Source organism: Nicotiana tabacum, chromosome 18, assembly GCF_000715075.1.
Source record: "Nicotiana tabacum cultivar K326 chromosome 18, ASM71507v2, whole genome shotgun sequence".
In the NCBI taxonomy this organism is placed as follows: domain Eukaryota; kingdom Viridiplantae; phylum Streptophyta; class Magnoliopsida; order Solanales; family Solanaceae; genus Nicotiana; species Nicotiana tabacum.
The window spans coordinates 82,223,687-82,244,288 of record NC_134097.1 but is presented as its reverse complement, the minus strand read 5'-3'; the positions used below and the strand labels follow the sequence as shown (position 1 = coordinate 82,244,288).

Here is a 20,602-nt window from a genome sequence, read left to right as displayed (position 1 = left end):
AAAATGAAAAAAATATATTATTTTTTTTGTAAAAACTGAATTGTTTTTTTGTGAAAACTAAAAAAAATTACTAAATTAGTGGACTACTGGTGCATTAGTTTAAAAAAATGAAAATATTTTGCAAAATATTTTTTAAAGTAATTATTTTTAATTCAGCATTGACCTAACGATTAAAAGGCATCGGTGAACCAAAAAGGTGGATAGAGGGGTGTTTTTAGCCCAATAGGTGGATGAAAGTCATTTTTAAACCTTTTTCAATAATTTGGGGGCATTTTAAACCCTTTTCCGTTAAAACAATCATCATAGAATAAAGGAAAATTTTATTTTGTTTCTCATATAACTGACACTAATTGTATGAGATAACTTTTTTGTCTCATAGTTTTGTGGACCCAAATTTCTGTGGATTCAGAAGTGTAAGATTGGGGTCCACAAATTTGTGAAACATTGTGTCAGTTGTATGCGATACAAAATAAAACTTCTCATAGATAAAAGACTTAACCAATTTACTAACTTCATTCACGGGACATTGATTCTGATATTTAGAGTTGAAACAGCTTCAAAAACCAATAAGACTTAACCAATTTATTTTATTGTCTTTTATCCGCATTGGAAAAGGCTAATGTGTCATTCGCATCAAATGGGCATAGATATGCTGATGGAGATCTTAATAAGGGCATTTCCAACCTTTACCCCAATTCTTTTTTATATTCTTCTCACTCTTCAATATTACATTATTATTATCTTTCATTTCAATTTTATTTTTAATTCCCTTTAAACAAATTTCATCTTTTATTTAATTAATTTGTAATTTCTATTAAAATAATTTCATAAAATTTTAAATAATATAATTTGCAAGCAATGATTATAGATTAACTAATAATTCAAATAAAAGTGAAATCATTGCGATACAAAATTAATTAAATACATATTACATAACGATAAAATTCATTCAAAATACTACATAAATATTCAACTTCAACCTCTAGTATTCTCCCATAAATGATCTATTAATGCATTACAAAGTACAAAATGAGCATCTTTGTCCTTAATTCTTCAATGTCGAGCTAAAAATTCTTGAAATCGTTGATTTTCATCTACTGTCATTTATACTGTTGGAGGTGGACCTTCCAAATTATCTTGAATTGGTACATTAAGATCACGCTGATTCTCGATTATCATGTTGTGCAGTATAATACATGTAGCATTATATCATGCGGCACTTCTTTTTCCCAAAAACGTGACGGTCCTGCAATAATTGCAAAACGTTGTTGCAAAACTTCGAATGCACGTTAAACATCTTTTCGACATGATTCTTGTTTCATCGCAAAATATTTCTTCTTTACCGAACGTGGCTCACGAATAGTTTGCACAAGGATTGACCATTTCGGATATATACCGTCAGCTAAATAATAGCCCATATTATTTTTTTGTCCTTGAATAACATAACGAGCGGGAGGAGTAATATCTAATATTTTATATTCACACCTTTCAATTTTAGCAACATCTAATATTTTATATTTGCACCATTCATTTTTTGAGATGATTATATATTTTTTGTACAATTATAACTTATAATAAAATTAACTTACAATTTTACATAAAAATAATAAATGCACGAAAATTAATTTATCAAAATTATACGCCAAAGTTAAGATGTAAAAATTAATATTATAAAGATATTACATAAACATAATTAGGTATATATAAAGAGATAAATTAAAGAAATTAAATAATAAAATATGTATGAATAGTAATTGGGAGATGAATAGTGCCCCCTATATTTGGAGGAACACTATTCATCCCTATTTTGAAGGCAAAAATGGGGAGGGTTGGAGCTCTATTATGGTAAAAGTTGCCCCCGTTATGGAGAAATGGGGGAGGATTGGAAATGACCTAAATTGACCTTGCTTTGTACACTTCAACTAGTATACGTACCGGCGTGATGCGCGGATTGTTTTAAAGGAAAAAACTGATATAGTAGAAACAGATCTATATGGTAGAATAAATTTAGCAATCACATTCAAAAGAATTAAATCGAAAAACAATATATGAATTTCATAGGATTGTATCTATGCCGAGGACTTCATAGGATTGTATCCATGCTAGGGATCACCAATATTTATGCATTCACGCAAAGTTCAAGGATAAAATTTGTATCAAATTTAAAATAAAATCAATATAGATAATCAAGAAAAGAGCAGTCTTACATTTTCATTTGGAGGGGATTGAAGTTCATTTCCTTCACAAAATAAGGACAGTAAAAGGTTCTGCGTCAACTTATTCAATACCCTTCTCATCGTCCGGAGCATAACTAATCATCGCTTTTGCTCCTACTGAAAATACCAAATATTTTCATTAACTTTTGCATTAAATATTGTGTCTCCCACATGGTGTCATACTTGTGCATCTTCCCAGCCAGCAACTACTGCTTTTTGCTTTAATGTTTCAGCTACTTTGCCTGAATATTCCCATAAATGTCATAACCTATTCCAAATCTTGATACAAAATCTCATATTCCCACCACAATTGTACTTGGTGCCATGACCAACTTAGAGTATCTCAAATCTAAGTTGATGTTACAAAATATGGTCCTATCAAGTTATGGCAAAATAATTTAAATTGCTAGTACAAATTAGATCTAGTAGCCTTGAGATCAATACTGACTGCAAGATTCCAACGCTCTCACCAAACCTAAGGTGAAATGTGCTCTCACTTATCCTAAATATTTTTCTCCCTTGGAAGACAAAGCAAATTTAGCAACACACTATTTGGTGGAAGGCTCTAATTCCTACGTGTATTCAAAGACTTTGAAGGGTACATCTGTGCCTTCATATAAATATTATGGTTATTTGCTTCATAGTAAGAATGGTACACCAAATGTTTTGTCACCTGTTTGTAGTTACTGTGAACTTTATTATGAAGGTCCAGGAAGAAATATGTCGTGGGTGTCCATTTTTGGCAGCAGGGAGCAACACGAGAGAGTTTCTGAGGATTTATCCTAGGACGGCACTGCATAATTAGATGATGTATCATATTGTGCAGAACTCATATCGGGCAAGAGAACTATTAGAGAAATTATCTATTCTTTCTCCCTCGTAAACTAACCATGAACTGATTCAAATAGTTTGTCCATAACAAATGAAAATACCAAATTAACTAAACAGGAAAAGTTCAATACCAGGAAAAACATGAAATGATTCAAACATTCTATTCATAATTAATAAAACCAATAAACTAACTAATCAGACAGTTCTTAGTTTCTCCAACAGTTACACATCCAAACAACTTATGATGTCTTCTTATTTTTAATACTCTCTTGATCTTATTTTCTGATAACTGTGCATTCGAATCTTCTTCAACCATTGTTGCAGGATACCTATCTTGAAAACTTTAGTGATAAGCTAAAAATAGAGAACTATTATAAACAGATCTTAACTTTTTTAGTGATTAACTACAATTATCTTAACTTTAGTAAACTTATGGGACAGCTAAAAACAGAAAACTATTATCATCCTTTCAAACTTATTAAACATCTCAAGTAAATCTAAAAAGAGCAAAGGCATACAAATATAGCAGTAAGCTCATTTGAAATTTATTGTCAGATCTTAATGACCTTGTGACTTAAACTTTAAAGAACTTTGACGCTATTGGTTAACCTAAAGTTCTTTCAAGTTTAACAGTCATCGCATGCATATAGACACAAATATAGACACAAATTCAACTACGCAAAAATAAAAAAGGAAATGAATGCAGGGAAAAGGATCAGGTACCATTTCTTTCAATGCTGATAGTTTTATTTTTCCAAACAATTGTATTATACCTCAACTATAGCATTCTTTAAATTATTTCCCGACTTTTCGATAATCTTTGTTGTATCCCTATACCACAGCAGCAAAGAAATTGTACGTGTATAATCCATCACTTTGACTTGTAGCTTGTACCTGAAAGAGTTTCTGTTTTTAAATTTTTAATCTTTAATAATAGTTAAGAAAGTACAAATTATGGTCATACCTATGAGTGGCAAATTGAATCTGCCCGCATTTTTTAAAATAGAATTTCCTCTCCTCTCTGACTGCTTTCTTTGCGCAATTTTTGCATGTGAAATAGCATCATCCACGGTCTAATTCTACATGTACTATAGTTGCTACAACCCAGAAATTTCTTGTTGCGCATAAAAATTGTATATACAACTGTTATGTAGAGAAAGATAAGATAAAAGTTGTGCTAATTAAAAATTAACAAATTTAAAAAGTAGGTACTTACATGCTTACAGTCACTCAAATCCGCAATAAATTTTTTTAACTCCAACACTTCCAGATGCTAGCTCATCAACTACAGAATGAGTCATGTGATATGAAATTTGAGTAATTCTTTGTGAGCTTTCTCCACGCACAAAACTATTATGTATCATTTTTTAACTTGAGATACATTAATAAATATTAAGACTAAAATTTAATCTGAAATAGCCATAAATTTAGTATAACTTATAGAGGCCTGAAGCAAAAGTCAACAACTTGAGGAAGATTTTAATTGATCCAAAGCTTCCACGTGTGCCAAGTGTTACTCACCGAATATTGTTCCTTAAAAGTAATTTATTAGAGTTTACTACTTGAATAGAGAAAATTGTATTTCAAAGTATATAATTTAATAACCTCGATATCGGTGTGCACTGTTCTCTAATCAACTGCATGACGACGACAACTGGCTTATCATTGGATCTATTCAAATGTGGCTTGATCTGTTCCACAAAATCACCCCAAAAAGTTGTAGAGATATTATTGCTCCTACAATTATAATAAGGTTAAGCATGGAATCAAAATAAAGAATTGTTGAAATATTTATCTAGTTAAAAGATTGTGGAAAACTTACTCATAATCTTGTATCACAATGTTCATGAACATACTAATGTTATCATCTTGTTTTATAGACTGTACATCCTCATAGCTCACAGTTTCCCCAATAACATTTACAATAATATTGGTGAAGAAAATCTGTGCAAAATAATATAGCAATTGGTAATTATTATTGACAATATAAATGAAGATTGTAAAGGAATTAATAAATTTTACGATATACCAAAGAAATAACAATTGGTATACCAAACATAAAAGAACAAAAAATAGATTACGGAATGTTAACTGAAAGTGAAAATCAATATTATAAGACAGCAATCAGATTGTCATTTTCGATAAAGAACACCTCAATTTTATAATTACTTTCATTTGTTACAAAAAAGGCAAGTAGTTACCTTTCAAGTATGTATAACAACTTATGTAAAATATTTGGCAGGATTTTGACTATAGGCGTCTTGCCTAACTTACCATCTGCATTTACTCTTATGATTCTTCTTCCATGGTACTTAAGTTTACTCAAACATAAATATATATAAACACAGTCTTTTGTTCTTTCACCTTCTTATAAAATATAATACCAACATGGAAAAAAAGATCTTTTGGAGTCTTCTAAAATAAATTACTATCTTCATTATTAAAATTTCATTAGAATGACAGATAGAAGAAATAAAAGAAAGAAGGATAAAGTTACCGCAAGCAAAACTAATTGCCCACCTAAATGCTTAAGGATTTAACAATATCAAGAAATTCATCTTTAATCTAAAACTTAAACTTTGATCTTATGTACTGTTATTAGAATTGATTTAGACAACCACAAAATTCTTCATGATGTACAAACTCATTTCCTTAATTTCTTGTTTGAACCTTTGGATAAAAGACCTGCCCAATACTTGCATGAATACGGTTGCCCGAAAAAAAACTCAATTAGTAAAAATGACTAAGTTATTCCATATATGACTATAATATACTTACGCATATGTAAACAATACAAAATAGAAAGTAATCGTAAAGTTGAAAACAACACCCTTTCATCCATCAGAATAATGTCAATTGAAAAAAGGCTATCAGGTCTGTCCGATCCAAATTTTCCCAAAGCCTAACAATACGAAGCTTCAATTTCTAACTCATTGACTTGCTGTTAATTTCGCTAACAAAATTTATTTCAACCGCCATTAAGTCCTCTGGTAATTGAGAAGAAATGTAAATCAAAATAAAGACACTAATACATAGTGTAATCAATGAATTAACGCAGAATACTCTTAGAAATGTAATGAGTATTTTAGAACTACAAATCATATAACTTACCTCCTGTAATTCAGAATTTTTGAGTGGTATGCGAAGAAAAGAGAAAGAATTGGAGGTATATACTGTAAAAATGTGAAACAGACATGAAAAATTTGAAGAATTATGTTACCGAGAATCCGTTTAAGATTGGATTTGTGGGTTAGGAGTTAGAAATCGTGGAGGTACATTGTGGGGTGTTTAAAGTGCACACTACCTAGGGTTTAAAATTTTAGACAGAAAGGCGCGATGATAAAGCAAATAAAAAGGCTCCAGCCCTTGTTCGTAACTTAATTTTTTAAAGAATGTAAAACATTTGATATTTCATTATTTTTAAATTAAAATAATTATCATCATTAGAGTATGTCGTTCCCACATTTTATTACGTCTTGCTAACTTCCTAAAAATTAGTCATTGTTGATAAGTTAATTTTTTAAAATGTGAAAAGATAGTTATTTCAGTGTTTTGAAATTCAAATTCAAAAAATAATTTAAAAAGATAGTTATTTCAGTATTTTGAAATTCAAATTTAGAAAACAAACTAAATTTATTACTTCTTGGTAACTTCCTAAAAATTAGTCGTTGTTGATAAGTTAATTTTTTAAAATATGAAAAGATAGTTATTTCAGTATTTTGAAATTCAAATTCAAAAATCATTTTAAAAAAATAGTAATTGTTTCAGTATTTTAAAATTCAAATTTAGAAAAACAAACTAATTTTATCTAACTTCAACTAATTTGTCCTGAAATTGCCAAATGGTATTTTATTAACGCAACACTTAGCAAATTATCATGGATAACTTTTTTCTTTTTAATAATAGATAGATGTTATTCCTTCATCACAGATTTTTTTCGCATTTGACCTTGGTTGATTTATAAAAGAACTTTCAACTAGGCCAAAATTGGAAAACGAATTTGTGCTCATTATGTAATTAAATAAAAGGGGTAAGGAATAAGACAAAGTGCACTCACATTGCCATTTGTGAACAACTTATTTTTTACCATGTTTGAATTTATTCCTACTTTTCTCTACTCTCCCCACTTTCCCCACTTTCTCCACTCACTACCCATTTTTCTCATTTTCCCCACTCATGTTCCCCACTCTCCCCATGTTCCCCACTCATGTTCCTCACTCTCCCCACTTTCCTCACTTTCTCCACTCACTACCCACTTTTCCCACTTTCTTCACTCACTACCCACTTTCTCATTTTCCTCACTCATGTTCCCCACTCTCTCCACTTTCCCCACTTTCTCCGCTCACTACCCACTTTCCCCACTTTCTCCACTTTCCCTGTTTTCCCCACTCATGTTCCCCACTCTCCTCACTTTTCCCACTTTCTCCACTCACTACCCACTTTCCCCACTTTCTCCACTCGATACCCACTTTCCTCATTTTCCCTACTCATGTACCCCTCTCTCCCACTTTCTCCCCTCATTACCCACTTTCTCCACTCATGTTCCCCACTTTCCCCACTTTCCCCACTCATGTTTTTCACTCTCCCCAACAAATATTTCATCTACCCACTCTTCATCATTTTCTCTACCTATAACACACACATCAAGACGTTACCTTCAAAAAAATTATGTATAGAAAAGAGCGCATTTTTTACAAGAGAGCTCTCTTCTTCTTCTTGAATTCTTTCTCCAAGCAACAGAAAAATACAACAGATCTCACACCTTTCTTCCCAATAAAAACGGCAGATGATTTTGGCTAAAAAGGGCAGCCATTTCCCTTACCCAAAAAAATCATCATCGTCCTCTTTCTCTTAAAAATTAAGAAAAGGCACAACAAAAAAAAGAAGCCAATTTAATTTCTCCATTCTAAAGAACAGCACAAAGAGTTGAAACCAGAAAATCAACCATCTCCTCTTTACGCAACACACATACATATCTAAATCTTCAACCGACCATCTTACTGGAAATTCAGAGAAAGCAGCAGCGGCAGAACATTAGTGAAACCCAGCTGAAACGACCACCTAAATTAGCCGAGTTCGAGTTTGCCGTTGAGATCGCGTTTGATTTCTCCGGTCGTGTCGTGGTTCTGTGTTGCCTCGGATTTTGATGCTGTTTTTCAGTCGAATTTTCGGAAACAGAATTGCTGATTTTTCTTCACTACTGAGATTTTGGATTATCAGGTTCATTATTACTTTAGTTTCTTCATTTTATTTGGTTAATGTGAATCTACCCTCAGATTTGTTTGCTCGATTTCAGTTGTTGAGTATTCTGTCCGTGCAAAATAGGTGGCATTATTTAGTCGATTTGAAGTTTCTATTGTTTTCCTATATTTTGTGGTTGTCAATTTTGTCAATTGGTTGTTTGGTTACTAGCCTCATGATTTAGCTATTTTGGCAGTTTTTTTGGCTTCTGTGGAATTCAATTCAGTTTCGTGCATTATTCTTCTCTACTTTTATTTTTGGCATTGATTTAAAACACTTAAGGTTCTGCTCACCTCACTACTCCAAAATGACTTCATATTTGAAATGTCAGACATGTACGTGTGTCAATTGCTTCTAGTTTTTCTTATGATTCATTGGTTTAAGCCTATAAAGTGGAAGAACGTAACTAGAAGTTTGATAATTTCAACATGGATAGAGGTGTTATTTGTGTTGGGTGTACGTAGTGCACTTTGCTTCCATTACTTAGTTTCTTTCACTTTGGTTTTCCTTTACTATGTGCTGGATGATGAAGCCGGCGGAAACAAATCTGTGTTTAATTCTTTTTCTTTTGTTTTGTTGATTGGCAAGGTTGTGTTTAATTTTAATCTATTTTGTTGAGGCGAGGGTTGTGGTTTTTGGGTTTAAACTTTAAAAGCAATAGTTTTCATTGAAATTTAAAAGGCAGAGATGGTCTTTGAAGGTTTTAGGCATATGGAGATAAGGATATATGAATTTGCTATCTTTCTCGCACATAAAGATTTGGGTGTCTAAGAATTTTAATGTTTGGCAGCAAAGTGGGTGTAATAGTTGAATCTATTTGTTAGTAGTGTTTCGTTCTTTTTCACTGTTATTCTGTATCAATGAAGTTTCGATTTAGAGTAATTGGTGTAGATTGAATAAGTTTGCTAATGCAATATGGGCTCTATTTGATTTTATTTTTCAGAAGTAGTTGAATCCAGCTAATTTGCTTGTTTGTTAACAGAGGATATATATATTTATTCATATATATATTAATAAGCTAGCCCATCTTCACTAATCATGAACATCCGTAGTTTGCTTTAGTTGAGTACAGTCCTTTGAAATTAGAATCGAGGTGTGCCATTAGTTGAATTTCCATGGCCCTCGCAGACTTGAAAGTGCCTAGTTGCTCTAGGCGCGCTATTTAAATTAATTTCCTTAAACTCGGGGGTGCATTTCATGTGACCCAAATCTAAATCTCAACAACGTTAAATAAAATGTGTCGTGGACCACGGGTGCATTTCGTGTGGCATGGTTCAAAGACGTGTTTTAGATAACGTTGAATCTTTCTAAAATTAATTAAAAGTGGTTAATAATTTAAAATTATACCATAGGCTAAAACATGTTTTAAAATTAGATAATAGGCCAATTATGATAGTTTAAGCGACCGTGCTAGAACCACGGAATCCGGGGGTGCCTAACACCTTCACTCGGGTTAACATAATTCCTTACTCAGAATTTATGGTTCGCAGACTTCAAAAGGAAAGTCGAAATCTTCCTAGATTTGGGATTTAAAAATAAACCGGTGACTTGGGACACGAGAAAACAAACCATCCCAAGTGGCGACTCTAAACAAAAATGAATAAATAATCTCTTTTCGAATAATGTCACTTAAATTGGAAAACCTCCCTTGTACTACCTTCGGGTGTGTAAAAAGGAGGTATGACAGCTCTGGCGACTCCGCTGGGGAAGGAACCCAAAATCTCTGGTTTAGGGTTCAAGAATTCGAGCTTAGAATAACTGTTATAGTTGGCTTGTTTTATTTGATTTTTACATGTTGAGCCTAATGTGCTAAATGTCGTTTTTACCGCTTTGATATTATTTGGAATGTATATAAATTGCTACGAAACCCTCCTCTCCCAAAGTCTTCTAAATCATCTAAGAAGTGTGCACTTCGTGTGACTTCTTTTCTGTTAGAGTCTTATCCCAATTTTAGAACGAGGTTCAAACAAGTTGCAAAGCCGGTGAAGCTTCTGTATTCCCGGTATGCTCCCTCCCCCCCGGCTCGAGTTGTCCGCTCGGGTAAGCTAGGTCTAGAACAATAAACCCAAGTTTTTAAATCTAGTATAACAAGCCTCATGCCGGATCCCTAGTAGGAACGTTTGTTTGCATCACGTGCATTTGACCTTGGAGACTCAACACAGGGGTTGGGTCTGTCTAGGACAGGTGTACTCAAATGAAAAAGACCATCCTGATGCATCTTACGTGCTACTTGCGCATCTGTTTGTTTCGTCTTGCATGTTGACCGACTTCTAGAACAGAGGAAGAAGATAAAAAATCAAAAAAAAAAAATAATAATAATATAGGAGTGAGAGGTAGGTATTTAGAAAATTCTGAAACTCTGCCGAAATTCCGAAAAAAAGAAGTCATCTCCAAATGAGCCAAAGTTTTCAACTACCATGTTTCCCCTGTTCTGTCAAAACTGGCAAACTACGCGGGTCTGATTCTCACCGGATGTGAGATACGTAGGCAAACCTCATCGGTTCCGGCCCATAATTTTCAAAAAAAAAATCCAAAAATATTTTCCTTTACTTCCTCTCTAGAAAAGTCTTTTTTTTAGACTCCAATTTTCAAAAAATCCAAAAAAAAAAAACAAAAAAAAATATTTTTCATTACTTGCTTCTTTAGAAACTAATTGTTTATTTAAAAACATTATATACAAAAATATTTTCTTTTACTGCTTCTTTAGATCCTAATTGTTTTAATATATATATATATATACAAAAATATTTTCTTTTAATTTCTTCCAAAAATTCAAAAATATTTTCATTTTTCTTTCAAAATTGAAAAGAAAAATCAAAATTCAAAAATATTTCATTTTTTTGAAGCATTTATTTCATAAATTCAAAATAAAATTCCAAAATTATTTTTCTTTCTTCTTTAGAAGTTTTTTTTTTCTATCGAAATTCCAAAAAAAAACAATAAAAGTCTAAATTAAAAAAAATATTTCTTTCGAAATTCCCTAAAAAAAAAAAATTTTGAAATCAAAAATATTTTCTTTCTTGCGGAAATTAAAATATTCCATAAAAAAAGAGTTAGTTTATTTACTTTATTTCTGGTCTTCCCGAACTACGCTAGTTTGATTCTCACTGGATGTGGGATACGTAGGCAACCCCCATCGGGTCCAGCTTCAGTTTTGTAAAAATAGCACAAAAAGAACAAAATTTTTATGTTTTGATTGTAAATAAGTAATGTGATGTCATTCTTGTCTAAAATAGTTGAATGTCCCCAAAAGGGCGCCAGAAGGCTGTTTTTGCAAGAACAGCCACCTTTAGTAGTTTTTTTAAGGTTTTGGCCGTTTAGCAAACACAGCGTTAAAATCTTCTTTCCCCGAAGTACTGAAAGGCCGTATTTGCAAAGCCGGATTTTTTATGAAAATTTTTTAAAAATAAATAGTGATAACCTTTTCTTGAGTCAAAATGAGTCATAATCTTTTAAATTAAATCACCCTAATAAATGTGCAGGATGAGCACAGATGAAAGCGAACCCTTCGCAGCTCTTGAAGAGATCCCCTTACAGCTCCACATGTGGTGGAATGACCTAGGAAAAGGTAGCCGAGGAACTGTGATAAAAGTTTTGGGTGGTCTTGTCGGACTTTTGAACATCAAGCCAAGATTGGACGTGATTAAAGGCTTGATACCTTTTTGGGATCCGACTCGCAATGTGTTTCGCTTTTTTGATTTTGAGCTCACACCCACGCTAGAGGAAATTGCGGGTTACGCCGGCCTTAGCGGAAACTTTAGAAGTCGGTACCTAGTGTCATCGAGACCAGTATCTCCTCACAAGTTTCTGGATATGTTGAGTATTAGCCGGGATATTCAGGATGGGAATTTATCTGAAGGGTTTTGCACTTTCCAGTTCCTGTACCAACGCTATGGCAATCCCCAAGGTTTCGAAGCACCGAATACTGGTCTGACCCATACCGGAAATAAAGATAAATGGGAGGCAAGGCGGGGTTTGGTTATTATAGTAGCATTCTTGGGTGTTATAATATGTCCGCGAAAAGACGGCAACATAGAATTGGGCCTCGTGGGAATGGTTGATGTCGCAATCAAGAAAGCTAATGGCACTTTGGTTCCCCTGATCTTATCTGAGATTTACCGAGCTTTGACCATCTATCGAGAAGGGGAAAAATTCTTTCAAGGCTGCAACTTACTACTACAATTGTGGATACTGGAACATCTCTGCCACCATGTCGGGTATATGAACTACGACATGACCGGTTTGGATTGCATCGAAGAATTTGAATGCCGAGTGGTGGGGGTTGAATTTCCAGAGGGTACCGAAGCTTGGTTTGCACACTTGAGTTCTTTAACTTCGGATAAAATTGAGTGGACGTTCGGATGGCTCCCTGCCACCGAAGTCGTATACATGTCAGCTAAAGTGTGCTACTTTCTCCTAATGAGCATCCGAAGCATCCAACCATATACTCCTCACAGGGTTTTGCGCCAACTGGGAAGATTTCAAACCGTCCCCCATGACGAAGATTTAAGTGTACATGTCGTCGAATTGGGCCCAAAGGCTGTATTTCCAGAAGGAAGAGTTCGCCAAGTTTGGAATGAGTGCAGATTTCTCGAACCCAAGACTATGGTGCGGGATCTAGCTAAAGGTGAGGTGGACCCCAATTATATGGTTTGGTTTGGCAAAAGGTTTCAAATTCCTCGAGAGCCCGAGAGACCCGCTAAGAGACCCCATGTCCAACAATTCACTAACGACTCGCAGGAACAGTGGGGCTGGTTGGCAAAAGAAGAAAGCTATAGGGCCAAGATAAGTAAATTAGAGGGACAAATCAGGGACCTCAAATTTGGTCACAGTATCCAAGCTGCCGCAGATGAAGGGGAAAAGAAAAAGCTAACTCAGGAAAACGAAGCTCTCAAAGCTCAAATCCATAAAATGAGAATAGTTGCTAGAAACCTGGAAAGAAGCCGGGCAGATGAAATGCTTATAAGCGGTATGAGAAAGAAAGTACTTGAGTGTCAAGATGACCTAGAAAAATTTGAGGCTAGTCTAGCAAAAGTCCGAGCACAATTGGCAGAGAATGCAGAAGGGCGGGCAGAGTTTGTGCGACAAATGAAAAGAAAATATGAGGGGACAATCGCCAATTTAAAGAGAAAGCTAACCACTCTTGAAAATGAGGCGGACAAACATGACAGGAATTTTAAAGACGATAGGGAACATTGTTATGCTCTGATGGCCCAAATGGACGAAGTTATGCAACAATTACGGAATCAAAATCATCATGACACTCAAGTGTTGGAAGCTCGAAATCAGCAAATCGGGCGTTTACTTCAGGAAAAGGGTATTGTCCGAGAGAGGGTTAGAGCCATTGCCTACTATATCGTCATGAAATGCCATGCATGTGAGGATATGACTCAGACCACTTTCTTCGCTGCTGTAATGACATTTGTCTGCCAGATAATGATTGATTTGGAGCGGCTTCAAGGGTATCTCGCACGTAGGCCCGTGAGACCGAATGATGTCCCACGGGCCCCAGGAGTCTAAGAATTGATGTATTCATGATTTTTCATTTATTGAGTCTGTATTTTGGAAATTATTTTAGAGTCTGTTGGTAGTTTTTAAAAATTCCAAGAAAATGAGTAATTGAAAGTCTTTTGTAATAGAAAGTTTAGGAGTTTTATTAATGAAAATTTTGAAAATTCCCAAAAATTGTTTCTTTATTTTTCGCATTTGTTTTTCTTGAACTACGTAATGATCTGATTCACGCGGCATCGTGATACGTAGGCAATCCTCATCGGATCCGGTCACATTTTTGTAAATAACTCAAATAAGAGAGGGATGTGAAAAAGAGAGCCAAAGAAAAACCAAAAGAAAAACGAAAAAAAAGCAAGGAAAGAGAGGAAAGAAAAGAGTGGAAAATAGGAATAAGAGGAGAAGTACAAAAGCCAAAAGTGGAAAGAAAAAGAAAATTGGGGAAAATAAGCAGAGCCGGGATGAAACATGCAATCGTTGCGAAACATGTAGAAATACATTTAACTGTATAGGTGCATCACACCCCAACGTGCGATTACCTATGTGTTAATTGCTTCAAACTGACCGGTTTGTTGTTTACTGTTAGTTAGGTTCTATAGTAAGGTGGTTGGTTTTGTGGTAGTCTGGCTTCACATTCATACTTCACAAGGTCAAAAGGAAGCATTGAAATGTCTTCGGAAATTCCTCTGCCAACAGTTCCTATTCCAGAGGATAGTCCGATCTCGACCATCCCAACTTCTGAGTCAGCAACTGCTGAGGAAAATAGAATTTTGCGTCTCCGTATGATGGAAATGTGGGACGACTGGGCCAATGGAAAAGAACCACTAAGTGCGATCCCTGGATTCCCTGAGCTTTTTCCCAGGACAATTGGGACTTCCAACATCCCCATGAGTTATCCAAATACCCCACTGGGATATCCTACCATTTCAGCCCACTTTGCTGGAACACCTTCTGAGTCTCGTCCCCAGGTGTTAGCTTCAGGTGTAGCTTCAACCATATTCACCGCTCCAGCTTGTTCAGCTATGGCACAACCTACTTTACCCAGGACTAACTTCGATTCATCTTCCTTCACATTTCAAGCACCATTTTTCCCACTGGAACCTACCCAGTTTACTACCAATGCTTACCCTCAGCCGCCCTGGTACGAGTTTACCACAGGGCAGGAAAAGGCCAAAAAAACACCTGAACAAGAGGAAATTACCAGAAAGATGAGAAGTATGGAGCAAAGTCTCAAAAATATATAGGGTCTGTATGGGAAAAAGAACGTATCTTACGCTGACCTGTGCATATTCCCGCACGTACATCTACCCTTGGGTTTCAAAACCCCAAAGTTTGAAAAATATGATGGGCATGGGGATCCCATTGCCCACCTCAAACGGTACTGCAACCAGTTGCGGGGCGCGGGCGGAAAAGAAGAGCTTTTTATGGCCTACTTTGGAGAGACTTTGGTCGGCATTGCTTCTGAATGGTATATGGATCAGGATATATCTCGTTGGCATAACTGGGACGACTTGGCTCGGGATTTTGTCAGGCAATTTCAATATAATATCGACATTTCCCCTGACAAAAATTCATTATCAAATCTAAAGAAGAAGTCCTCGGAGAGCTTTCGAGAGTATGTTGTCAAATGGCGCGAACAAGCGGCCAGAGTCAAGCCTCCAATGGACGAAACAGAAATGGTCAGTGTCTTCCTTTAAGCCCAAGAGGCTAATTATTATCAACATGATGTCTGCAATGGGAAAGCCGTTTGCCGAAGCCATCAAAATCGGTGAAATGGTTGAGAATGGGTTGAAAACAGAGCGAATCTTGAGTCAGTCTGCTATAAGGGCTATCTCCTAAGCAATCCAAGGCGGGTCTGGAGAATTAGCAAACCGAAAGAAGAAGGAAGAAGTAGCAATGTCAACTTCAAGTGTAAGAAAACCCCGTTCGGCCAGACTTCATTTCTCTGAAAGAACCCCACAACACTACTACCCCCATCAAGATGTGGCCTATGCTATGGATCTTCAACCACATGCAGTGATGAATGCATAACCATACGCTAGGCCATAACAACAATTTCACCAAAACCGAGCTCAATTTCCCAGAAATCAACTTCCTCACCAAGCTCAGTATAATCCCCGACCTCCACAAAATAATTTTCCCTACAATGCCCGTGCTCGGGAACCGCCTAGGAAGACGAACTTCACACCTATTGGTGAGTCATATTCTAGCCTTTTCCCTAAATTGGTCCAAATGGGTTTGTTACAACCCGTACCCCAAAATAGGCAAAACCCAGAGTCACCTTCTTACCAACCTGGCGCTCGATGTGCCTATCATTTTGGGGTGGAAGGGCATGACACTGAGAGCTGTTGGACTTTGAAAAGGGTTGTTGAAAATCTCATAGAACAAAAGCGCATAGTGTTAAAGGATGAAGACATTCCTAATGTGACCAACAACCCGTTACCGGCTCACAACAATGGACCGGTTATTGGAATGATCTGTGAAGATAAAGAGTTTGATCCTGCCTTGAAAGCCATCATTGCAATCGCTGACATCGAGAAAAAGCCAAAGGCTGATGCAAAGCAAGAAAAAGGGGAGAAAAAGAGTAAACCCACCCCTCAAAACACAAAAAAAAAACAGTGGAAACCAAAACTGAGGTAGTACCCTCGAAAGATGCCATCCTTTATGTGCCCCGGGGTCCTAGGAAAGGAAAAGTGACATTGAGCCCTCCAAGAAGGTTTGAGCTGAACAAAGGATCTAAAATGTATGTGCCAAAAGGGACCTATGTGGTACGGAGGCCAATAATTTCACCAAGGCTGAATGAGCCAGTGGTTATTGGCCGCACACCGCAGAGGCCCATGACAGATCCTACTGCCATCCCATGGAATTATAACGAGGCGGTAGTAACCTACAAAGGAAAAGAAGTCCTGGAGAAGTAAATGAAACTAACCCGGCTGAGAAATACCTCAATCTGGAGGAAGTGAATAATGCTACGAAGAAGCGTTTCCCACTCAAGAAGCCAGTTAGTGCCAAAGAAGCAGAAGAGTTCTTTAGGAAAATGAAAACTGCGGACTACGAGATAATTGACCAACTCCGAAAGTCTCCTGCTCAGGTCTCTTTGTTGTCTCTATTAATGAATTCAACTGAACATCAGAAAGTATTGATCAAAACCCTCAATAAAGCTTACGTTCCGATTGAAATTACTGTGGAACAACTGGAGAGGATGGCAGAAAAATTCTTCACAATCAATCAGATCTCCTTTAGCAAGAATGACCTGCCCCCGGAGGGGGTCACCCACAATAAAGCCCTCCACTTAACAGTTAAATGTGAGGGGTACTATGTGAAGAGAGTCATGCTGGATGGCGGTTCCGGAGTAGATATCTGCCATCTCTCAATTCTGCAAAGAATGGAGATCGAGACTGAGAGAATCAGGCCCAACAACGTCTGTGTTCATGCCTTTGATGGCATCAAAAGAGACCATAGGCGAGATCGATTTGATTTTCACTATTGGACCTGTGGATTTTGAGGTGACCTTTCAAGTCCTAGACATGGATACTTCTTATAATTTCCTCTTGGGAAGGCCTTGGATTCATGCGGCAGGAGCAGTACCTTCCACTCTCCACCAGATGGTGAAATTGGAATATGAAGATCAGGAGATCATAGTCCACGGAGAGGATGAGCAATCGATCTATCGGGACCCGTCGGTCCCATGCCTCGAAGCTAGGGAAGGTAGTGAACATATAGTCTATCAAGTTTTCGAGGTTGTGGTCGCAGACCAATATGAAGAAGGAAGCCCTTGCCCTCAACCTTTTCTCTCAAAAGCGTCAGTTATGGTTGCCAAGGAAATGATCAGGCATGGTTATAAACCCGGGAAGGGGCTCGGGGCATCATTGCAAGGTATCACCGAACCTATCACCTTACTTGCCACCAAGAAGTTCTTCGGTGTGGGTTTTCACGCCACAAAAGCTGATGTGACGTGGGCAAATCAACGAAAGAGCAATGGTTGGGTTTTATCTCAGCCAATTTCGCATCTCTACAGAACATTTGTCAGGCCCAAGTACAATGAAGAAGAAGAAAATGAGGCCTTCACAGCCGAGGAAATTGAAAAAATTTGTGGGGCTATGAGGCAAATGCTGTATGAAACCCACATGGTTCAGCCGGGAGAAGGCTCAAGCACCGCTGAGGTGCTATATATGGGGCCCAATGCCAAGTTGCAAAACTGGAAGGCTACTCCGTTCCCAATCAGGCGAGAATCCCAGTAGTCCAGTCCTGCCACCTTTTCTGCATCACGAGTTATTTCAGGGTGTAACTTAGATGTTTTTCTTTTAGTTTCCTATCTTTAAATGCTAATGTAAACCCTGTTATTTTCAAAATTCAATGAAATGAAATTAATATTTCATCGTTCATCTCTCTTTATTCTTTCTGATTTTGTTACTTTTTCTTATTTCTTCTTTCAGTTCTAATAATGCGGCTTTAAATAGCATGACATGATTGCGGACTTCATGCCCAGATCCAAACATGCTGTCTAATTGTGAAATAATGAATCAAGAAATGGAATATGATGAAGAAGAGGTTTTTAAGGAATAAATCGAGAATTGGAACAATTTGATGGGAATTGTGAGCAGGCAGTGGCATGAAAATTTTCCACAGGCAGTGGAATTGTGAAATAATGAATCAAGATTTTGAGAAAGATGATTCAAAGTTCCAGGCAGTGGCATGAAAAGTTGTCGTTTGCATTATTGGGGTATTGCATTACTGTGCGCACATCGGTCGGAGCAATCCCGTACCTTTTGGTTTATGGGACGGAATCCGTAATACCCGCGGAAGTTGAAATCCCTTCTCTCCGGATCATTGTTGAAGCTGAAATTGAAGACTGTGAGTGGGTTAAAACCCATTTGGAACAGTAAACCCTGATCGATGAAAAGTGAATGGCTGCAGTCTGCCACGGGTAGTTGTATCAACAAAGAATGGCTCGTGCCTACAATAAGAAAGTGCGGCCAAGAAACTTTGAAGTGGGGCAACTCGTCTTAAGGCGTATTCTCCCCCATCATCAAGAAGCCATAGGAAAATTTGCTCCTAACTGGAAAGGCCCATACATCATCAGAAAATTGTTGCCAAAAGAGGCATTGTATCTAGGAGACAGCTGGACTCCTTATGGAAAAGGTACCAATTATGATTTTGGACATGAAAATGTAAGGAAAAAATTTCTTAAGGTTGGGAGAACCGTGTACTGAGAATTAGCTCAACTGCTTAGAGTACAACTGAATGGTTAAATTGGTGGTTAAAACAGTTTCTGTGTTTGTCTTGGAATTCTTTTACTGCTTTGTTGGTGGCTTAATTTTTGTACACAGTTGTTGCTAACCGCAAAACTTGATGCTTTTAGGAACTTCACTATCTTTCTAAACGTCTAGAAAAACCAGGGACGCCATTTGCTGCCATTGTTGGTGGATCAAAACTTTCAACTAAGTTTGACCTGATAGAAAGCCTTTTGGAGAAGGTTAACATTTTAATCCTTGGCGGAGGTCTGATCTTTACTTTCTACAAGGCCCAAAATTTATCTGTTGGATTCTCACTTGTAGAGGATCACATGATTGGTTCAGCACTGTCACTTATTTCGAAGGCAAAAAAAAAAGGTGTATCTATAATGCTTCCTGATGATGTAGTGATAGCCGACAAGTTTTCGCCTGCTGCTAAATCTGAGGTAAAATGGTTTGTGGCAATGTTATCTTGTCTACTTGTAGCAACTGTCTCTGACTTTTGATGGCTGATTCTTTTTTCCTTTTGCCTTTTAGGTTGTTCCATCAGCCAAAATTCCAGATAATCGGATGGGGTTAGATATTGGAAAACGTGCTATTTCGTCTTTTGAAGAACTAGAGACCGCCAAAACAATCCTTTGGAATGGACCTATGGGAGTGTCTGAGTATGACAAGTTTGCTACTGGAACTAAGGTATAAAATGAAGATTTTGTTTAGTTTTACCATGAGTTTAATTGATGTTTTGCATTTATATTTTCTTTCTTGGCGTATATTATCCAGGCTATTGCAAAAAAATTGGCAGAACTTAGTGGAACTGGAGTTGAAACAATTGTAGTGGGTAGCGATACTGTTGCGGCTGTTAGAAAGATGAGGCTTGCAGACAAGATGAGCCACATTTCAATGGGAGGGTTTGCCAGCTTGGAGTTTCTGGAGGGGGTACCGCTTCCTGGGGTGATGGCACTTGATGATGACACTATCGGGTAGAAGACGGGGCTCCCAGATGCGCCAGATGCTGCTGCACCTATCTATGTTGATAGCTTTGCTTACTAATCAGTTACTGGTTTTGTTTGTCCTATCTTATTATAATTTGAGGGTCGTACTAATCAGTTACTGGTTTTGTTAGTCCTATCTTATTATAGTTTGAGAGTAATTATGCGATGAGCGTCTTATTTTATTTCTAAGGGGTCGTTTGGTAGGGTATATAAGAATAATGCTGAATAGGGTGTATTAGTAATGCTGGTATTAGTTATGCTTACATTAGTTATGATGGTATTAGTTATGCTGTCATATTTCTTATCCATTGTTTGGTTTGATGTATTAAAGCATTGCACAGTTTCTAAAAGAATTATTTGTTTTCAAAAATGCCCTCAAAACTAGTCCACACTCTAATTTTTTAAAAGAAACATATGTTGAGAAATGTTTTTATATGAATAAGTTTTAAAAAAATTATTTTATTTGTCTACCTATATTGTAAAATAAAATTAAATATTTATTTATAAAAAAAGAAATATGCTATGTATTTATTTATTTACTAGGGATATAATTTTATTTCTCACTATTTGGATTATTTTG

The 20,602-nt window shown here is 36.4% G+C and overlaps 1 protein-coding gene and 1 long non-coding RNA gene across 14 annotated transcripts; one reads left to right on the top strand and one right to left on the bottom strand.

Moving 5' to 3' along the window:
* Positions 1-966: 966 nt before the first annotated feature.
* Positions 967-6,387, bottom strand: LOC107769096 (uncharacterized). 12 transcript variants are annotated; one of them, XR_012702168.1, is made up of 7 exons: positions 6,159-6,386; positions 4,870-4,991; positions 4,653-4,784; positions 4,012-4,332; positions 3,771-3,941; positions 2,890-3,009; positions 2,138-2,458 (listed from the first exon to the last, which is right to left on the bottom strand). It is a non-coding gene; the product is annotated as an uncharacterized LOC107769096 (long non-coding RNA). The 12 variants fall into 12 exon arrangements; XR_012702169.1 differs by having other exon boundaries at positions 3,821-3,941; positions 6,159-6,385; XR_001644319.2 differs by having other exon boundaries at positions 2,138-3,009; positions 3,821-3,941; positions 4,012-4,190; positions 4,264-4,332; positions 6,159-6,383.
* Positions 6,388-7,582: 1,195 nt separating this feature from the next.
* On the top strand, positions 7,583-20,392 carry LOC107823697 (phosphoglycerate kinase 3, cytosolic-like). 2 transcript variants are annotated; one of them, XM_075237021.1, is made up of 5 exons: positions 7,649-8,267; positions 18,233-18,938; positions 19,159-19,476; positions 19,568-19,723; positions 19,811-20,392. In XM_075237021.1, exons 2-5 carry the CDS (start codon positions 18,930-18,932, stop codon positions 20,012-20,014), a joined length of 687 nt encoding a protein of 228 aa, XP_075093122.1. In that variant the 5' UTR covers positions 7,649-8,267; positions 18,233-18,929; the 3' UTR covers positions 20,015-20,392. The 2 variants fall into 2 exon arrangements, with proteins under 2 accessions (XP_075093121.1, XP_075093122.1); XM_075237020.1 differs by lacking the exons at positions 18,233-18,938; positions 19,159-19,476; positions 19,568-19,723; positions 19,811-20,392 and adding an exon at positions 11,771-13,973 and having other exon boundaries at positions 7,583-8,267.
* The last annotated feature ends 210 nt before the right edge of the window (positions 20,393-20,602 follow it).